Source organism: Centruroides sculpturatus, unplaced genomic scaffold (genome assembly GCF_000671375.1).
Source record: "Centruroides sculpturatus isolate CEXI.00-Female unplaced genomic scaffold, Cexi_2.0 scaffold267, whole genome shotgun sequence".
Taxonomy (NCBI): Eukaryota; Metazoa; Arthropoda; class Arachnida; order Scorpiones; family Buthidae; genus Centruroides; species Centruroides sculpturatus.
In genome coordinates this window covers 384,917-404,074 of record NW_019384634.1, presented here as the reverse complement: position 1 = coordinate 404,074, position 19,158 = coordinate 384,917, and the positions used below count along the sequence as shown (strand labels likewise).

Genomic DNA, 19,158 nt, shown 5'->3' with positions numbered 1-19,158 from the left:
TGTAAAATGCTGTCATGATGTATGGATTGTGTTCCTGTTTTTTATTTTGCTTATCTCTTTTTTCCAGTCCCTCCCCATTCTAGTTTGCATCATTGAAACATCCTTGTGAATTAGTAAACAATCACAAAATTTCTTTCCAGTTTGGGTATCCTATATCCTTGTAAACTAGCAAAGAAAATGTTATTACTACAATGCAGTAATCTAGAAAATACAGGGAGGAAATTTTATTAAACTATTTTTCTTTTTTACATTACAAAACTAGTTATTTTGTGATATATTAAAAGTTTTTGCAAAACAATAAGTGATAAGTATCAAAATATACATTCACAATTCAAAATTATGCTCTTTTGTCATCAATGGTAATGTTTATATATGTCAAATTTTTCAAATAGTAAATATCACCAGAACAATAGTTACTACATCAAGAGAATACAATAATTGGAGAAGATCCAGACAAAATTTTCCTTAACCAACTTTTATCCTTAATTTTTATGATTAATTTACAGTGAGATTTATATTTAAAGCTAAATTAATTCTTGTCTTTTTTTCTTGGCTTCTTATTTTTGCAAAATTTTCAAGAAAGCTGTGTGTTTAGTTTTAGTTTCTCTTGTTTTCATTACTAGTATGGTGCTTCTGTAGAGTGTTAGTAGGATCAAATTCATGTGTGTGATGTATTTAGAATGCAACCATTGCGTAATTTGAGAATTCATTTACAGTCCCTTTTTTATTTGTGTCTAAACTGATATGTGACATGTTAGAAAGATGCACTAAACTAGATTTTAAAAAAATACATAATAATGCATTATAGGAAATTAGTATTTAGAGAAATTGTTATTTTTTTACTGATAGAAATTTCAAATAGTATATTTCCCATATTAGTTAAACTTTTAGGAATTCCTATATTGTGCTTATACTGCAGAGATCGAAAGTGACTTTTGAACTGTAAATCAAGAATATAATTACATTGTGAATGAAAAATTCACTTCATATATGATACTTTAAATTCTAAATAACTAACCTTAAAATGCAGTAATCTCTTGGTGGGTGAGGAGGCATTGAACGACATACATATTGGAAAATTTCAGAGTGTTTATCTAACCTTGTAATGACACGCCATTTAATAAAAGATTCATCCCAAACTTGTCTGAAAATTTAAATTTATAATTTAAATAAAAAGTTGAAAGATGTGATTTTATTTATTTTATTTGATAGATAAAAATTTACCTCTCTCTTAGTATGCGATTCAGAACTTCAACAGGAGGTGCTTCAACTTCTACTACCACTTTCCATAATCTAAGAGGATAATTATCCCTTATTTTTTTATAAGCAATGTCTGCACCATCAGTCTGAGTAAACGGAACCCATTCTTTGTATTTATCTCTTGCTTCCTGCATGTATAAATTCATTTGTTTAGGAAATGCTTAATAGAAAATTTATGTAAATTTGTATAAACCTAACCTTTAACATATTATTAATGCATCCATCAATATAAACTTTCCAATCAGAATTTGTTTTGCTTGCAAATCTTCCAAATTCTTCTAAAGTAGCAGGCTGACAGTGTTCAAGATAAGACATGTGTTGATTTGATAACATATCTTCTGACACCTATAATGTGATTAATGAATTTGTAAAATTAATATTAGAATACTGTTTAATGACATTTTAAAATGTGTAAAATACCAACTGTAAACAACTGCTTGTATTCTAAGATCATCTTGGTTAAACATTCATAAGCTGCACGATTCTCATTCAATTCTTTTTGATCTAACACAACAACTGTTTTTCTCCTCCTTGGACTAGCACTTGCACTTCGAGGTGTTGTCAAATGAAACAAAGATGGAGCAAAACACACAGCTAAGTTGGTTGCTGTCATCTATAAAAATTAATATACCATTTAGGATTTTGTTTTTCCAGTACCACATTATTTTTAAAATATACTAACTTGATTTTCTCCAGCATGCTGATAAACTTTATTAAGAAATGTTAGCAGTGTATGAAGTACTTCTCTGTTTTCATCTGGCATTAGTAGAATTGCTGCTCGCAATGCATCCAGTCTCTGTTCTTCGGGAACATCTGATTTATAAATGAATAAATTTTATATTCTTTGTTTAATTATGGTTATCTACAAATAATTATATCTTACATTGAAAGATACTAATAAATGTTTCTGATAGTTTATTAGTCAGGAGAGCTTCTGGTAATTCTCGAAAATATTGTTTAATCATGTCTGCCACATCGTATGCTTGTTGATCTTCATATTCAATTTTTTCTGAATTGGATTCATTTTGATTTCTTAGTTTCTGGATGCGAGATCTAACTCCACTTTTTCTAAATATGCCTACTAAGTCCAATGATGTTTTCTCTATCCAAACAAGAGCATCTTGAATAGAAGGTGGTAATGAATATCCTGTCCTTTGTAAAATTACCAATAATGGAACACCAAAAACTATCTTATCTACAAAAATTGAAAAAGTTAAAAAATATTATCCAAAATTAAAACAGAAATAAGTTTTATATATATATATGTGTGTGTGTGTGTGTTATGTACCTTTATAATCTGGTGTTTTTATTCTTCGAATAAATTTTGGTACTGCCCAGTTCCATCCAGTCCTACTAGATGGAGTATATTTTTCCATTAGCATTGTCACTTTCAGCAATGACAATTTACGGAGGACCATTAATTGCGGTGCATATAAAACTTCAATACTTATTTTGCTATTTATGGTACTTGATTCGGATGCAGAATTCCAAAAGGGATCACAAGGAAAACAGTGCCATCTTGAATGTATATTACTAGAGCTAAAATTTAGAATGGAAAACAATTAGTTGCAAGTTATTAGCTGAAAGATAAGAAATGTGTAATTAAAATTAACCATACGTAATAGTTCTATTTAATGAGGAACCAACTCCAGAATCTCTTCTTCCTCTATATGTACTAGTATCTATACTATCAGATATTTCTGGATCACTATTAGTTAATCTTGTTGATATATCATCTAAGCATGAAAAATGTTAAGTGAATTGTGTTATATGAACCAAGATATCCTTAAACTATAATTAAAACTTACCTCCAGAATATATCAAATAAGAATCTAATATCTTTTGTTTATCTGTATCAAGAGAGCCAGTTCGATTAAATAAAACCGGAGAAATTAAACTATCACTAAACTTTTTATATCTGTGACTGAGATAGTTCCAATCTATATCTTTATCAGCTGGATGTTCATTTACATTGCCATAAATATGTTTACCTGAATATTTATGACTTTTTGATTGTATATATTCATTTAAAAGTTTGTTGTTAAAATTAGTATCAGTCCATTGATCAGGAAACAGGATCACATTTTGATCTATATCACAATTTGAATCTAATTTCTGTTCACCACGACCGAGTATTCGCCAAACTTTCCTCCTGTGTTTCATTTTGGGAGTACTCCCCTGACTTCCTTCTGATGTGTCGCCTCCTGCTGAGCTTTCTTCTGTAGTGGTGGAAGTAGGAGACTGTTGTTGATGTGATATTTTTGGTGACGAACTAGTACTACAGTTGGGACTAGTTTCTGTTGTTTTGTTTGCTGTAACCATGATTATATCACGAGATTCAGATTCTTCCTGACTATTCTTTTTCTTTTTCTTTCCTTTCAAACTGTCCATTCGTCTTAAGAGTGCCTTGGCACCCTCTTTAATTCTGTCACTTCCACTGCGTCTAAGACTCTTTTTTACCTGGGGCTTTTCATTCAGTTCTGTAATTATGCTGGGAGTTCCACCCGAGCTGGAACCCGAAATGGATTGTGTTTCTTCAGTAACTGCAGATCTCTGTCCTTCCAAAGACACTTTTCTAGTACTATCAGGACTGCTTTGATGATCTTCACCAAAAATACTGTCACTGCTATAAGAAGGAGAGTATTTCTTCACGATAAAAGCTTCTGTGGTACTCGGTACCCTCGACCACCGTCGATTAGATCTCTCGAATTGCCAGCTGACGCTCAAAGCACAGAGTTCCTCTTCATCCGAGTCATCATCTGGTAACTGTAAAAGTATAACGTTTTAATCCAAGGAAGGGAAAGTAGAGACCAAACAACCGTACATGGCCAAAAGCATCAAACAAATGAGAATTTTATCCAAGCAGAGAAACATTAAACCAAAAAACTACCATATAAAAAACAAATAAAGAAGAAATATAAGATGGAACTCACTGAATGTCTTGTCACAGAGTCAATGGCCTTCATTTTGGCACATCTGTTCAGGGTATCAAGTCTCCTGTGGGAGTAATAAGAAAAAAACTACATAAATTAGTTCATAGGACAACACTAACTTATTGACCGAGTGTGTGATTTGCGGCTTTCATACTTTAATTTTAGCATCCGAAACACGACACTAATTTGCAAGCATCACGTGGCAAACAGAGAAGCCATAGATATATGATAGTTTAATATGGCAAGTTTATCTATTTTAAATATTTTTCCCTATGAACTTTAAACTACGACAGCAAGAATTTATTACAAACCACTTCCTTCTTTCTCTCTTTTAGTGGCTAGTTTTAACTTACCTAAAAAGTGACTGTAAGGAATCTTCATCTAAAAAGCTATGATCTGCTTGAACTGTTCTTAAGTCTATTGGAAATTGGTTTTCTGAAAATAAATATTTTAAGATTAATTTATTAAATATACAATTTAAATAAACTGTTTTTTTATTTTATTGTTAAATTATGAATCACCTGCAAGTGTTTCATTGCAAAACAATACATAGTTTGCAGTGAAGCATTCGCAGGCGCCTTATATATTTTTTTAATGCTAGGGATTTAACTTAACGGACAGGATCATTTATGTACACTAAATCATTAAAATTCTATTCTTCAGTGTTTCAAACAGCATTTTGCTACGTAACAAAAGCGAAACACGTCACGTAATACACAGTGTACACAGTGGAGTCGGTTTGCAAGATCGATCAAATCAGAGCCTTTAATAGAACTTTCTGTTAACGTCACGCTTTACATAATATTTAAATCCGATCTATCAGCGAGCATTCGTAAATTTAATTTTATAATTTGAGAATCTTAAATGAATTTATTAATTCGTCTGACAGAAATTTACATATTAGTTTAACAACTAGATATCGACTCTATTTGACATTTATATCAAACTGATGGTGAGTTAAGCGGAAAAAAAATAGTATTTTAATGAATTCCATCTCATTAAAACTTCTCTATAATTAACTACCATTTCATCAAGAGTTTTTGTAGATTCTTGGACTTCTTTGTGCAGTTTTTCTTGAACTAACGTAGGAAATAAAATGACGAAAAATATGACAGAATTTAAAGAGCAGTTTCATTTCATTCGTGTTAAATAGTGCTCCACATAGTTCTGAATAGAGAGAAATGTATTACTTCCTCATTCGTGCGAGAAACTGGCTTAATTAATTAATTTATTTGTTTAAACGCATTATTTTTCACTTTAAACATCTGTTAAAGCGCAAGTTTTCTTGCTATTTTTGTCCGTGCAAACATCTTACAATCGCTTAACTATCTCCCTTCCTCCCTTAATCTAGAGTCTAAAATAGGAAAAACATTTCCTCGTCCACTTACTTACCTTCGTACATCTGGGCATATTGAGGGAATCCTGCAGCTCGAAGCCATAGGCAAGCCTCCAAAGTTTGCAGTTCTGAAAAGAAGATTCGAATTAAATCAAATTTCCGGCGACAAAAATTGAAATTTTTCTCAAATTGCGCCGAGTTTAAAAGCGATTAAAAACTGTTTTCCCCCCTTATATGCTTCTCCGCCAGGCAGAAAATTATTACAGGAAAGCTATATTATTTTTGTCGCCTTCGTCTTTTAATTTTTTTCCCCCCATTTTCGCCGATGTTTTTGAGTTCAAAATAATTTTATACGTATTAAGTAGAATGAGTTCGTTGTAGTCTTACAGGAACATCCACCCACTCATGCGGGCAGACCCGGAGGTCATCGTAATACAACCACACCTTTGGGGTGTATCCGCAGGTGCAAAAGAGAAGAAGGTGGCATCTGTTCAAACATCGCGCGCAGTACTCCAAAAATTCTGTTTATCTGCTGAATTAGGACGATGACCCGGGGTCCTGGCTCCTCTACTTGATGCTCGACGTCACGCATGACGTCACAATGTCCTTGATACTCTTAAGTATCACCATTCTGTATAGTTCCTTCCAAATTTTCGTTGTTTACCTCCGTCCGACCTCTTATATATATATATATATAATGAAAGAAATTTAGAAGGAAAAAGCAAACTAAACTGGCAAACAAAAAAAATAAATTGATTTATATACTTTAGAATTTCCTCAAATGAAATTTCGACAGACATGATGCAATAAATGGGATTTTTGCGAAGTAAAGGCTATTCTCGAGAGCTTCTAAGAAATTGGTTTTAAACGAGAAATAGTGCAGGAGTGGATGAAACATCCCCTCCTTTCGACATCTTCCCAGAAAATTTAAAGATGCCGAAAGAGTTATCGATCTATTATTCATTAGAGAAAGCGAAAGATGTCTGGAGAATCCGTTTGTCATCTTCACTAATTTAGGATTTAAGTAAAATACTTTCTTCGCCCGTCTCTCGTCGCGAGCGATTTAAAAATTAAAAAAAAATAATAATAATAAATCTCTACTAATTATGTCACAAATTCATTCAAAAAAGGAAAGGTATATATATATATATTTTCTTCTTCCATTTTGACAGTAGCTGACCTTAGAAACACGATACGACCTGTCGTTTAACCACGCAGAATCTTCCTGTAAACTAATTTGATAAAGTCAACACCCCCAGATAAGGAAATTCTAGTAGACTCGAACGAACTCCGACCTCTTTTTATCACAGTAATTCTATATCTATAATTAAAACAATTTCTATAACCTCTAGAAAACTATTGGTCGAAGATAGGAGAATTTTTCGATTATAGAAAATCGTAACTTGTTTCATTCTAGGAGATTATAAACTTCCAGAATCCGCAAAGATTACAAGAGAAATAAAGCTTTACTTATCGCAGCCGTAGGCAGTTTTATGAACAGAAATGAAAGGAAGGATTTGGAACGAGTGGGAATTATTAAAATGTATAAAAAATATATATATATATATATTTCATAATACTCTCACAAGAATAGAGAATCGCGAGTTATAAGAAATACACCGCAGTTTGCGAGAAGCGATTTTGTCGCGTCGTTATAGTTTTCTTGCGAAATTGCTGAGAATTTTTGAAAAATTGTTCCGATTTCGAGAGTATACGTTTCACTTTGTAATAACATCCGCTTATAAGCTGAAACATAATATAGGCCTACACTTAAAAATCAGAGCGAATTTTTTTTTAGAAGCTTTAAAAAAATATATCAAGAATGTTTATTGACAGATGAAGTTGTTTGTTTTAGTATTTTGATTTATATCATATGAAATCGCTATCAACAGTTATTTCTATTAGAGATTTGCGGTTTGTTTTATAAACGTATTTATCTTTTAGAGAAGTCGCAGATCGCGTAGAATCATTGGCGACTTCTCTAAGCGATTGATTTTTATTTGGCTTTTTACACGCAGAGAAATCGGCACGATTCGCAATATAAAGTGCAAATCGCAAATTTGCGATTCTGTACTTGCGATTTATATCGCAAATCTCGTAAATTCGTTATCCTAAACGGTTTTAAGTAGAAAAAGTTGGCCGTGGATAGAAAAATCGGCGACAAAACGTGCAAGGTTTTATTTAAATTTCACTTTAAAAAATTCAACTAGGCGGCGAGAATTTTCGATTTATTTCTTGAAATTTGCTTCGTCGCTGGCGATTTTTTTAAGATGTAGGCCTATACGTGTGTGTGTATATACGTACAAAATAATAATAACTGATTTAATGAAGAGAATGGCCTCAAATCACGCACCCGTCACGAGCGAACGACGGAAGAAGAGACCCGCTCGTCATGACAACCCAAATTTCAAAACTCGCCTTTCTCAACAAACGAAACGTCCTCAATCCTTTACCTCCTACGCACCCGAATAATTGACTCTTCCGTGACGTCACCAGACCTTCTTCCTACCCCTAGTATACGGCTCTTATCACTTAATAGTCACACTACCTCTAGGCATTAATTAACCTTGACGAAAAGTAAACAAATTTCCCACTAACATATAATAGATTAGTCCCAAAACACTTGGATTCGCTGGAAGAGTGACCTTGACCCGAGTCGCTTCTTCTGAATCTTTTTTTTTTCTTCTGTAGTTTAGCCGGAGCATCGCGCCTTAATAGACAATGCTACGAGTGTTGCGACACGCGGTTGATAAAACTACAGTGGAAGAGATAGCGCTACACCTAAAACGAGTGGAGTGCGTGTGTTCCTCGCGCGCTTCTCTTCCTTTCCCCCCACCGCTTCTGTAGAGAGTAACGATAATTCGACCGGAAACCTCTCAAGATTTCCTGACGTCATCGCTTCGCACCCTCCTCGAGAATGGCTAGAGACGTTTCCAGTTTGATTGCTAATTAATGTCGATGGGAGGTTTTAAACTGCCAAGGTTAATTTATCTTATCCCCGGCCTTAATCCGGATTAGGATCCAAAAGAGACATCTTAATCTGTTTTCGAAGGATCATCGAGATCGGGATAATTAGACTAAAGGAAAATCCGTTTAAGTGCGTTAATATTGGTGTCGGAGAGATTTTTTAATGCCTCTTCGGTGACGAAAGCGCGTTTGGTGTCGATTCGGTGTCTTGGTCGGTGCCACTATAAAAATCCATTTGATTTAATTGGCGTCAAGGACGAGCGCGCGGTCACGTGACGACGGGATTTCGCGTAACGGAGTGAATTTTAGAACGAAAACTTTACCTTGGAAAGACGTCTACGAACGATCGTGACCTACTTTTGTTAAGGACGGGGTGGAGATCGTTTAAGAAACAGAGTAAATTCTCGAAGGATCACTAACCTGGAAGATGAGAGTCTCTGGGTTTCCACCATCGATCCCTTCTCAGATAAATCGCTCCCTTTCCACTCAGCCTCTCGCTGAAGCTCCTGACAAACGTTCGGTTTACTTTACCCGATTCTGGATACATGGCAGGCACGTGCGGCTCATCAACATCACGCGTGTAGCCGGAACTGGAGAAGTGACTGAGGCTGGCGAGTCTCGATGCTAAGAGTAGGAGAAACGAGCCGTGACTGGTTGCTAGCCGGCGCGGGCTCCCGCCTCTTCTCCGTAACAGGTGTGACGCTCCTGACGTCACTCGTATCTCACAAAGAAACGCGTGTTTGAATTGTCGGCCGCTACGCAGTGCACCCCTTCTCGATTCTGTTCTGGAAAGAGGCGCAGAGAGAGCGAAACGTTCTGACACCTGCGTTAATTAGTAACCAATGGCGGGCAGCGAGGAAAAACGAGACTTTTCTACTTGACCCGACACCACTTCAACCCGAAGAACGGGCGCCTGTTAAACAAACAAATGCCGTCGGGCCGGACACAAGTGGCCACTCCAAGTGTTAAAATTTCCATTGTCACGCTTCAGACATCGTGACGTGAACGGTCGAGTGGGCGAAGAGAGAGTGTACAGCACGTCTATCGATCACAACCGATTCCTCTTCCCGATTCGAATACCGTAAAATGCAATTTCTGTACCCATTTGAATGATAATGACCCCCATTGATCGACCCGTTTCGTAAATGTCATCGAGTCGCTCGACGCGCTCCCTCTCTCCAGACGGGCGTAACAATGACCTTAAACCAAGACGACGCGTGACACTTCTCCAATACGCTCGTATGCCTTAAAAATCGAGGCGGAATCCGTTACCGTGACGACTGGTTCGATTTTAAGTCGGGTTATTTTCCTTTCTGGATTCTTCTAGAGAATGCAACAGCTGAGTCAACTCTCCCGCCATTAACCAAAGGCTGATTCGATAAAATACTACATAAAACGAAAAAGCGAGTTGCAGAATCCAATTTATTTTTATAAAGATGTCCGCACAATAGAAAAATGGCCGGCATCTAATATACATAAAAAGCGGTTGCATTTTTTAAAACTGCCGCATAAAGATAAGTCATATGGCGTTTAGTAGTTCGTATCTTACCTCCTGTCATGTCACATTACTGTTCAGGATTTTGCTTTGTATTAAAATATACGACTCATGTTGTGTTCACACTACATTTACTGGTTTTTATCTTTGTTCGCGTGTTATAATTGTATCTCATCGGCTATATTCTTGCACCACAAACACTAGACATTGTATGGTACAAGTGTCTTGAGTCATCTTTATCCTTCATTTAGTGGTTGAGTCTTAAGTGGTACTATGACTAAGATATGACCGCCGGACATTGTTTCCAGTCATAAGATGAGTCGTAAACACAAAAGGTAAAATGGACACTAATCATAAATATATTACAATACCTTTAAGCCGTGATAATAAGTAACTAAGTTGTATTTAAAACATGTGACTGTATTTAATTAAGTATTGTACGATTTCAAAGCCTGGTATGTATAACACCATCTTCGTATTGTGTAATTTCGATATTAAATTTTATTACACCGCAGTTTATTGCCAGTTTGTAGATATTAGCGGTAACATGACAAGGACGATACCCGAAATCCACGTTCGGGAACGATAAAAGGAGATCGAGTTCAAAAAAAGGGGTTAAGGGGAGGAAGAGGTTAACTAGATCTTCGTGAATGGCGCTGGGTTAACGAACCGTCCCTTCCGGCAATCGTGACATTTGGCCCGGGGAGATCGTGGATCACGTGACTGGCAGGGGAGAGACTCGTAAACTCCTTTACGGCGAGGGAATTGATAAACAATAAGGTGCCGCGTTCTATCCACTCGATTAAGGTCCCTGCCCGTGGCCGAATCGGAAAACTCGACCCCGTTTCCACCAAAAGCGATGATTAGCCTACATTTCGATGTCGCGTTTTACGACAAGGTCGACGGGCGACGTCATCTCCGTCGACCAATAACATACCACGTTTTGTAATTTAAAAAACAAAAATGTATATAGGAACGTAACTCACCTGTAAATTTCGAGTGATTAATCGAGACGAAACATATCTGTAACGAGAAAAATAGTAAATTAAATAACGTAGAGAAGGAAAAAAATTAGAAATTTGACGATTATTATTCCGAAGGTGAGCGATAATTGTTGTTTTTGTTTTTTTTTTTTATAGTAATGAAAGAAGACACGCAAAGGAACTAATTCTCACGATGTAGGATAATATTGTTTACGTACGCGCTAACAAGTCGGACACGACCCATTTATTATATTTAAATTAATCCCGAACCTATTCTTTACCGGAACGGCCCTCTTACCGTTAACCGCGCCATCTATTGTCGACTTTTAAAACAATTTATTGTTAAATATAATTTGTAATTATTTCAAAAATTCGACATCGTTTTTAATACCGTCGGCGCGTGCGTCACGTCGCATTAAAATTTATTTTCAGAAACGTTATTGTTAAAGGAAAATACGAATGCGGAGTCGCACATATCGATCGATGACGATGATATATATTTAGTATGCACGCCATGCTACACGCTTGCTCAATGATTATTTTTACTGTTTATGAATAATTTAATTAAATTTTTATAAATTAATAGATTTACTGTCTCAGAAGAGTAAAAAAAACCGGTTGTGACGTAAATATCGATATAAATCAAGCACAAAAATTAACGTTTTCGCGAGCGACGACGCGATTAGTCGCTTCGTCGCTTGTTCGCGTTTTACTAATACAAAGCTGAAATATAATTTTTTTTAACACCGTAGCGGATATTATAAACGTTTTTAATGATTATACTTATTTATATTTCAATGAAAACAAGAAAATTATTGTATTTAGTATCTGTTTTGACAGACGATATTTATGATTTTATGGCTAATTTGTATTGCCATTTCTTTTTTAAATAACTAAATTTTGAATAATTGGAACTGTTAATAAAATGAGGATTTGGTTCGTAATATTACGAATTATTACTGTCGAACGAAGCGTGGCCACGCGACATTAATAGCCGCCATGCCAAACAGCGCATGTTTAATTGTTTATCCATCAAACATTAATATTCTGTGATATTTTATAATTTAAAAACTCGTCTAATTTCTTTTTTTTTAATTTTAATTTAATAATAATTTTTAAAAAAAATTGTTTGAACTTACCGAATCGTCTACTTCTACATTTCCGGAAGGAGTGCTTTCGCCGCTGGACGAAAGATGGCGCTGCAACGTAGGAACGGAAGACGACTTAACGATGAGATCCGGAGTTACCACGATAGTTTCCACCCCGCTATCCGGCGTTATATCGCCCTGATTGGCGTTAAGAGGGGAAATAAATGTAGTTTTGGCATCCTTCTTCTGCCACGTGACCTCCACTTCACGCGTATCATCCGGCAGCACGCTAAAATCGGATTTTAGCGACGTTGCCGACGATAAAGACAAGCTGCTGCTGCTGCTGCGCCTGTTACTGATAAGAACCGAAGATTCCGAAGAAAAAGGCGATGAAGTGGTTTCCTGTTCACCAATGTCGGAAGTGGTGGTGGTGGAACAGGAGAAAGACAATTGACTGTGCTCAGAGATGGAATCCAGATCACTACAGTCGCATTCCGTAACCCAAGTGAAACTAGAACTAACAAATAAATGTATCGGTTTAAAAAAAAACCCCTATTTATTAATTTAAAGAAGCAAAAATGAACGGTTTATTCACTTTCTAGACAGCTGAGGCGTTGTTTGAGTGACAGCATCTTTACGCATTACGATCGCCGTGACGTCTTCAGTTTCTACTTCTTTATTTTCGGGAGTCGGAGGCCTGTAAGCGCTGCTTTCCACCTTCTTCATGAAATCGCGAAGTTCCGTGTGACTCTGAAAGACATTTAAAACAATTTTAGGAAAGGTAAAATCGATCGCGTCACGAAAAAATATGTCAAGAAAGGAACACCCATATACCACTTTAGAAAATGATGCCGAGCGATTCGGAAGAACGTCTCTGATTGGTGGTTTCCTAGTGAATTCTTTAGGAAGTGACGAACTGTATTGTTCCTTACACGTCTGAATTTCCGATCTAGCGAGATTTTCTTCAGACTTGCATCTTTCTATCTCTTCGGATTCGGAATCTTGGTCCTCTTCGAATGGTAAATCCAGGTCACAGGAATCGAACGTCATTTCGTTTTTGAAGTTCATTTCGGAGGCGAAAATGTCTTCCTCGCTTAACTTCGCTTGAATGGATACGTCGCGATTGTCACTAACTTTAAAATCTTCACGAACGTAGTCATTTGAAGAATCTTCATAGTTGTCGAAAGAATATATGCTGGATTGTTTGAAGAGTTTCTTAAAGTCTTCGTTAGTAAGAGAAGTTAACCATCGTCCGTCGCAAACGTCCGTCCATTGAGTTTGAATTTCTACATCGCGCGTTAGAGGAGTGGAAAGTTGACGCCTGTACGTCCTCTGGGTGTTTGCTATACAAGAGGGACAAGAGGTGGCAACCTCCATCGACTTGGGCCTCACACGTTTCAAAAGTGGACATTCGGGGGCGTATTTACATTTTCGGTAAGGAAGGGTTGATTCCATTAAATCTTCGCTTTCCGGAAGAGTACTGTCGACCAGACGTGCGAAGTCTTCCGCCCACGTAACCAACAGATGAAAATCGCCACTGGGTGGTCGCGGGATGATCCACACATGTTCCTCTTCTTGAAAACGCTGCAAGTCGTTGAAGGCTCTACAGATCTCGTCCTAAAATAATCATTTATTAGTAATTTAAGTTATTAAAATTTTATTATATGTATAAATTTCAATATTTTTCTTACGTGAATTCAAATTTTTACGGCGGATAAAAAAAAACCAAGGGTAATTGTTTCAAAACCGATACATCATTTAAGAGGATAAAGCGGAATGTTAATTTTCGACGTCACTTCTTTTAAAAACGGTTCATAATTTCTGACATCACTACTATTGAATATAACGGAAACGACGTCAGAAATTAAATTGTTTAATTAATTCCTTCATTACTGTTTAAGACTCAAATTTTCTCAGACAATCTTCTAGTTATAATTCAATTATATACTTCTCTAATATTATAATGGAATTATCTGATTAAAAACAAATTTATTAAACTAATCTATAGAAAATGCAATAATTCATAATAAAGTTTCGTAAAATGCAAATCTCATTTGATCTATTCTCTCGTCAATTATGTTTAATTTAAATCAATTCTCTACCTTTGTGACATTATAATATGATTTATTACCAATAAAGAGCGTGAAAGATCATCGCGTGACCTTTAACATTTGACGAATAACACGTAATGTATTTTTGTGTCATCGTGTCAAGAATTCAAAATTTCAGTATCAGAGTTTCGTCCACTCAAAAGTTATACAAATTCTGACTAATACAGGCCTTACATTAGTCATTGTTTTTATTAGTCAAATTTGACTAATGGACACCGATTGACTTTTGGATGTTACTTTGAAAGTGTATATTTAGTTTTAATCATTTATAACTAAAAAAAACGGAATTTCTATTATTATATAAACACTACTTTCAAGTCGTAGTGGTTATTGATTGTCAAAACAACTCAAAACCGGAAACGGAAGTTCAGTTTTTCTAACACATCGAAGACAATATACCACAGTTTTAAATTTTCAAAGATGCATCCAATCAGAATAGATTTTTTTTTTTTCAAATTTGAAATCGAATAACCAATAAAATGTTATATATATAAATTGATAAAAATCTAATGTTGTTTTTTTTTTTATAGTAATGAAAGAAGACACNTGAAATTTCGACAGACATGATGCAATAAATGGGATTTTTGCGAAGTAAAGGCTATTCTCGAGAGCTTCTAAGAAATTGGTTTTAAACGAGAAATAGTGCAGGAGTGGATGAAACATCCCCTCCTTTCGACATCTTCCCAGAAAATTTAAAGATGCCGAAAGAGTTATCGATCTATTATTCATTAGAGAAAGCGAAAGATGTCTGGAGAATCCGTTTGTCATCTTCACTAATTTAGGATTTAAGTAAAATACTTTCTTCGCCCGTCTCTCGTCGCGAGCGATTTAAAAATTAAAAAAAAATAATAATAATAAATCTCTACTAATTATGTCACAAATTCATTCAAAAAAGGAAAGGTATATATATATATATTTTCTTCTTCCATTTTGACAGTAGCTGACCTTAGAAACACGATACGACCTGTCGTTTAACCACGCAGAATCTTCCTGTAAACTAATTTGATAAAGTCAACACCCCCAGATAAGGAAATTCTAGTAGACTCGAACGAACTCCGACCTCTTTTTATCACAGTAATTCTATATCTATAATTAAAACAATTTCTATAACCTCTAGAAAACTATTGGTCGAAGATAGGAGAATTTTTCGATTATAGAAAATCGTAACTTGTTTCATTCTAGGAGATTATAAACTTCCAGAATCCGCAAAGATTACAAGAGAAATAAAGCTTTACTTATCGCAGCCGTAGGCAGTTTTATGAACAGAAATGAAAGGAAGGATTTGGAACGAGTGGGAATTATTAAAATGTATAAAAAATATATATATATATATATTTCATAATACTCTCACAAGAATAGAGAATCGCGAGTTATAAGAAATACACCGCAGTTTGCGAGAAGCGATTTTGTCGCGTCGTTATAGTTTTCTTGCGAAATTGCTGAGAATTTTTGAAAAATTGTTCCGATTTCGAGAGTATACGTTTCACTTTGTAATAACATCCGCTTATAAGCTGAAACATAATATAGGCCTACACTTAAAAATCAGAGCGAATTTTTTTTTAGAAGCTTTAAAAAAATATATCAAGAATGTTTATTGACAGATGAAGTTGTTTGTTTTAGTATTTTGATTTATATCATATGAAATCGCTATCAACAGTTATTTCTATTAGAGATTTGCGGTTTGTTTTATAAACGTATTTATCTTTTAGAGAAGTCGCAGATCGCGTAGAATCATTGGCGACTTCTCTAAGCGATTGATTTTTATTTGGCTTTTTACACGCAGAGAAATCGGCACGATTCGCAATATAAAGTGCAAATCGCAAATTTGCGATTCTGTACTTGCGATTTATATCGCAAATCTCGTAAATTCGTTATCCTAAACGGTTTTAAGTAGAAAAAGTTGGCCGTGGATAGAAAAATCGGCGACAAAACGTGCAAGGTTTTATTTAAATTTCACTTTAAAAAATTCAACTAGGCGGCGAGAATTTTCGATTTATTTCTTGAAATTTGCTTCGTCGCTGGCGATTTTTTTAAGATGTAGGCCTATACGTGTGTGTGTATATACGTACAAAATAATAATAACTGATTTAATGAAGAGAATGGCCTCAAATCACGCACCCGTCACGAGCGAACGACGGAAGAAGAGACCCGCTCGTCATGACAACCCAAATTTCAAAACTCGCCTTTCTCAACAAACGAAACGTCCTCAATCCTTTACCTCCTACGCACCCGAATAATTGACTCTTCCGTGACGTCACCAGACCTTCTTCCTACCCCTAGTATACGGCTCTTATCACTTAATAGTCACACTACCTCTAGGCATTAATTAACCTTGACGAAAAGTAAACAAATTTCCCACTAACATATAATAGATTAGTCCCAAAACACTTGGATTCGCTGGAAGAGTGACCTTGACCCGAGTCGCTTCTTCTGAATCTTTTTTTTTTCTTCTGTAGTTTAGCCGGAGCATCGCGCCTTAATAGACAATGCTACGAGTGTTGCGACACGCGGTTGATAAAACTACAGTGGAAGAGATAGCGCTACACCTAAAACGAGTGGAGTGCGTGTGTTCCTCGCGCGCTTCTCTTCCTTTCCCCCCACCGCTTCTGTAGAGAGTAACGATAATTCGACCGGAAACCTCTCAAGATTTCCTGACGTCATCGCTTCGCACCCTCCTCGAGAATGGCTAGAGACGTTTCCAGTTTGATTGCTAATTAATGTCGATGGGAGGTTTTAAACTGCCAAGGTTAATTTATCTTATCCCCGGCCTTAATCCGGATTAGGATCCAAAAGAGACATCTTAATCTGTTTTCGAAGGATCATCGAGATCGGGATAATTAGACTAAAGGAAAATCCGTTTAAGTGCGTTAATATTGGTGTCGGAGAGATTTTTTAATGCCTCTTCGGTGACGAAAGCGCGTTTGGTGTCGATTCGGTGTCTTGGTCGGTGCCACTATAAAAATCCATTTGATTTAATTGGCGTCAAGGACGAGCGCGCGGTCACGTGACGACGGGATTTCGCGTAACGGAGTGAATTTTAGAACGAAAACTTTACCTTGGAAAGACGTCTACGAACGATCGTGACCTACTTTTGTTAAGGACGGGGTGGAGATCGTTTAAGAAACAGAGTAAATTCTCGAAGGATCACTAACCTGGAAGATGAGAGTCTCTGGGTTTCCACCATCGATCCCTTCTCAGATAAATCGCTCCCTTTCCACTCAGCCTCTCGCTGAAGCTCCTGACAAACGTTCGGTTTACTTTACCCGATTCTGGATACATGGCAGGCACGTGCGGCTCATCAACATCACGCGTGTAGCCGGAACTGGAGAAGTGACTGAGGCTGGCGAGTCTCGATGCTAAGAGTAGGAGAAACGAGCCGTGACTGGTTGCTAGCCGGCGCGGGCTCCCGCCTCTTCTCCGTAACAGGTGTGACGCTCCTGACGTCACTCGTATCTCACAAAGAAACGCGTGTTTGAATTGTCGGCCGCTACGCAGTGCACCCCTTCTCGATTCTGTTCTGGAAAGAGGCGCAGAGAGAGCGAAACGTTCTGACACCTGCGTTAATTAGTAACCAATGGCGGGCAGCGAGGAAAAACGAGACTTTTCTACTTGACCCGACACCACTTCAACCCGAAGAACGGGCGCCTGTTAAACAAACAAATGCCGTCGGGCCGGACACAAGTGGCCACTCCAAGTGTTAAAATTTCCATTGTCACGCTTCAGACATCGTGACGTGAACGGTCGAGTGGGCGAAGAGAGAGTATACAGCACGTCTATCGATCACAACCGATTCCTCTTCCCGATTCGAATACCGTAAAATGCAATTTCTGTACCCATTTGAATGATAATGACCCCCATTGATCGACCCGTTTCGTAAATGTCATCGAGTCGCTCGACGCGCTCCCTCTCTCCAGACGGGCGTAACAATGACCTTAAACCAAGACGACGCGTGACACTTCTCCAATACGCTCGTATGCCTTAAAAATCGAGGCGGAATCCGTTACCGTGACGACTGGTTCGATTTTAAGTCGGGTTATTTTCCTTTCTGGATTCTTCTAGAGAATGCAACAGCTGAGTCAACTCTCCCGCCATTAACCAAAGGCTGATTCGATAAAATACTACATAAAACGAAAAAGCGAGTTGCAGAATCCAATTTATTTTTATAAAGATGTCCGCACAATAGAAAAATGGCCGGCATCTAATATACATAAAAAGCGGTTGCATTTTTTAAAACTGCCGCATAAAGATAAGTCATATGGCGTTTAGTAGTTCGTATCTTACCTCCTGTCATGTCACATTACTGTTCAGGATTTTGCTTTGTATTAAAATATACGACTCATGTTGTGTTCACACTACATTTACTGGTTTTTATCTTTGTTCGCGTGTTATAATTGTATCTCATCGGCTATATTCTTGCACCACAAACACTAGACATTGTATGGTACAAGTGTCTTGAGTCATCTTTATCCTTCATTTAGTGGTTGAGTCTTAAGTGGTACTATGACTAAGATATGACCGCCGGACATTGTTTCCAGTCATAAGATGAGTCGTAAACACAAAAGGTAAAATGGACACTAATCATAAATATATTACAATACCTTTAAGCCGTGATAATAAGTAACTAAGTTGTATTTAAAACATGTGACTGTATTTAATTAAGTATTGTACGATTTCAAAGCCTGGTATGTATAACACCATCTTCGTATTGTGTAATTTCGATATTAAATTTTATTACACCGCAGTTTATTGCCAGTTTGTAGATATTAGCGGTAACATGACAAGGACGATACCCGAAATCCACGTTCGGGAACGATAAAAGGAGATCGAGTTCAAAAAAAGGGGTTAAGGGGAGGAAGAGGTTAACTAGATCTTCGTGAATGGCGCTGGGTTAACGAACCGTCCCTTCCGGCAATCGTGACATTTGGCCCGGGGAGATCGTGGATCACGTGACTGGCAGGGGAGAGACTCGTAAACTCCTTTACGGC

General features: G+C 36.7%; 1 protein-coding gene across 4 annotated transcripts in view; it reads right to left on the bottom strand.

Annotated features, from left to right (window-relative positions):
• LOC111625836 (rho GTPase-activating protein 7-like) overlaps window positions 1-19,158 on the bottom strand; it is a 31,624-nt gene that overhangs the window by 1,206 nt on the left and 11,260 nt on the right. For 3 of the 4 annotated variants that reach the window (XM_023369073.1, XM_023369074.1, XM_023369075.1), the window contains exons 7-18: window positions 5,586-5,657; window positions 4,547-4,628; window positions 4,194-4,257; window positions 3,069-4,026; window positions 2,879-2,996; window positions 2,549-2,799; window positions 2,144-2,455; window positions 1,943-2,073; window positions 1,685-1,873; window positions 1,459-1,605; window positions 1,225-1,388; window positions 1,019-1,144 (exon numbers count right to left, since the gene is read on the bottom strand). In XM_023369073.1, the coding sequence (XP_023224841.1) occupies window positions 1,019-1,144; window positions 1,225-1,388; window positions 1,459-1,605; window positions 1,685-1,873; window positions 1,943-2,073; window positions 2,144-2,455; window positions 2,549-2,799; window positions 2,879-2,996; window positions 3,069-4,026; window positions 4,194-4,257; window positions 4,547-4,628; window positions 5,586-5,657 (2,614 nt within the window). Of the gene's footprint in view, window positions 1-1,018; window positions 1,145-1,224; window positions 1,389-1,458; window positions 1,606-1,684; window positions 1,874-1,942; window positions 2,074-2,143; window positions 2,456-2,548; window positions 2,800-2,878; window positions 2,997-3,068; window positions 4,027-4,193; window positions 4,258-4,546; window positions 4,629-5,585; window positions 5,658-10,977; window positions 11,015-12,113; window positions 12,580-12,657; window positions 12,813-12,896; window positions 13,694-19,158 lie in introns of those variants that run through there. The other variant, XM_023369076.1, reaches the window with a different exon arrangement.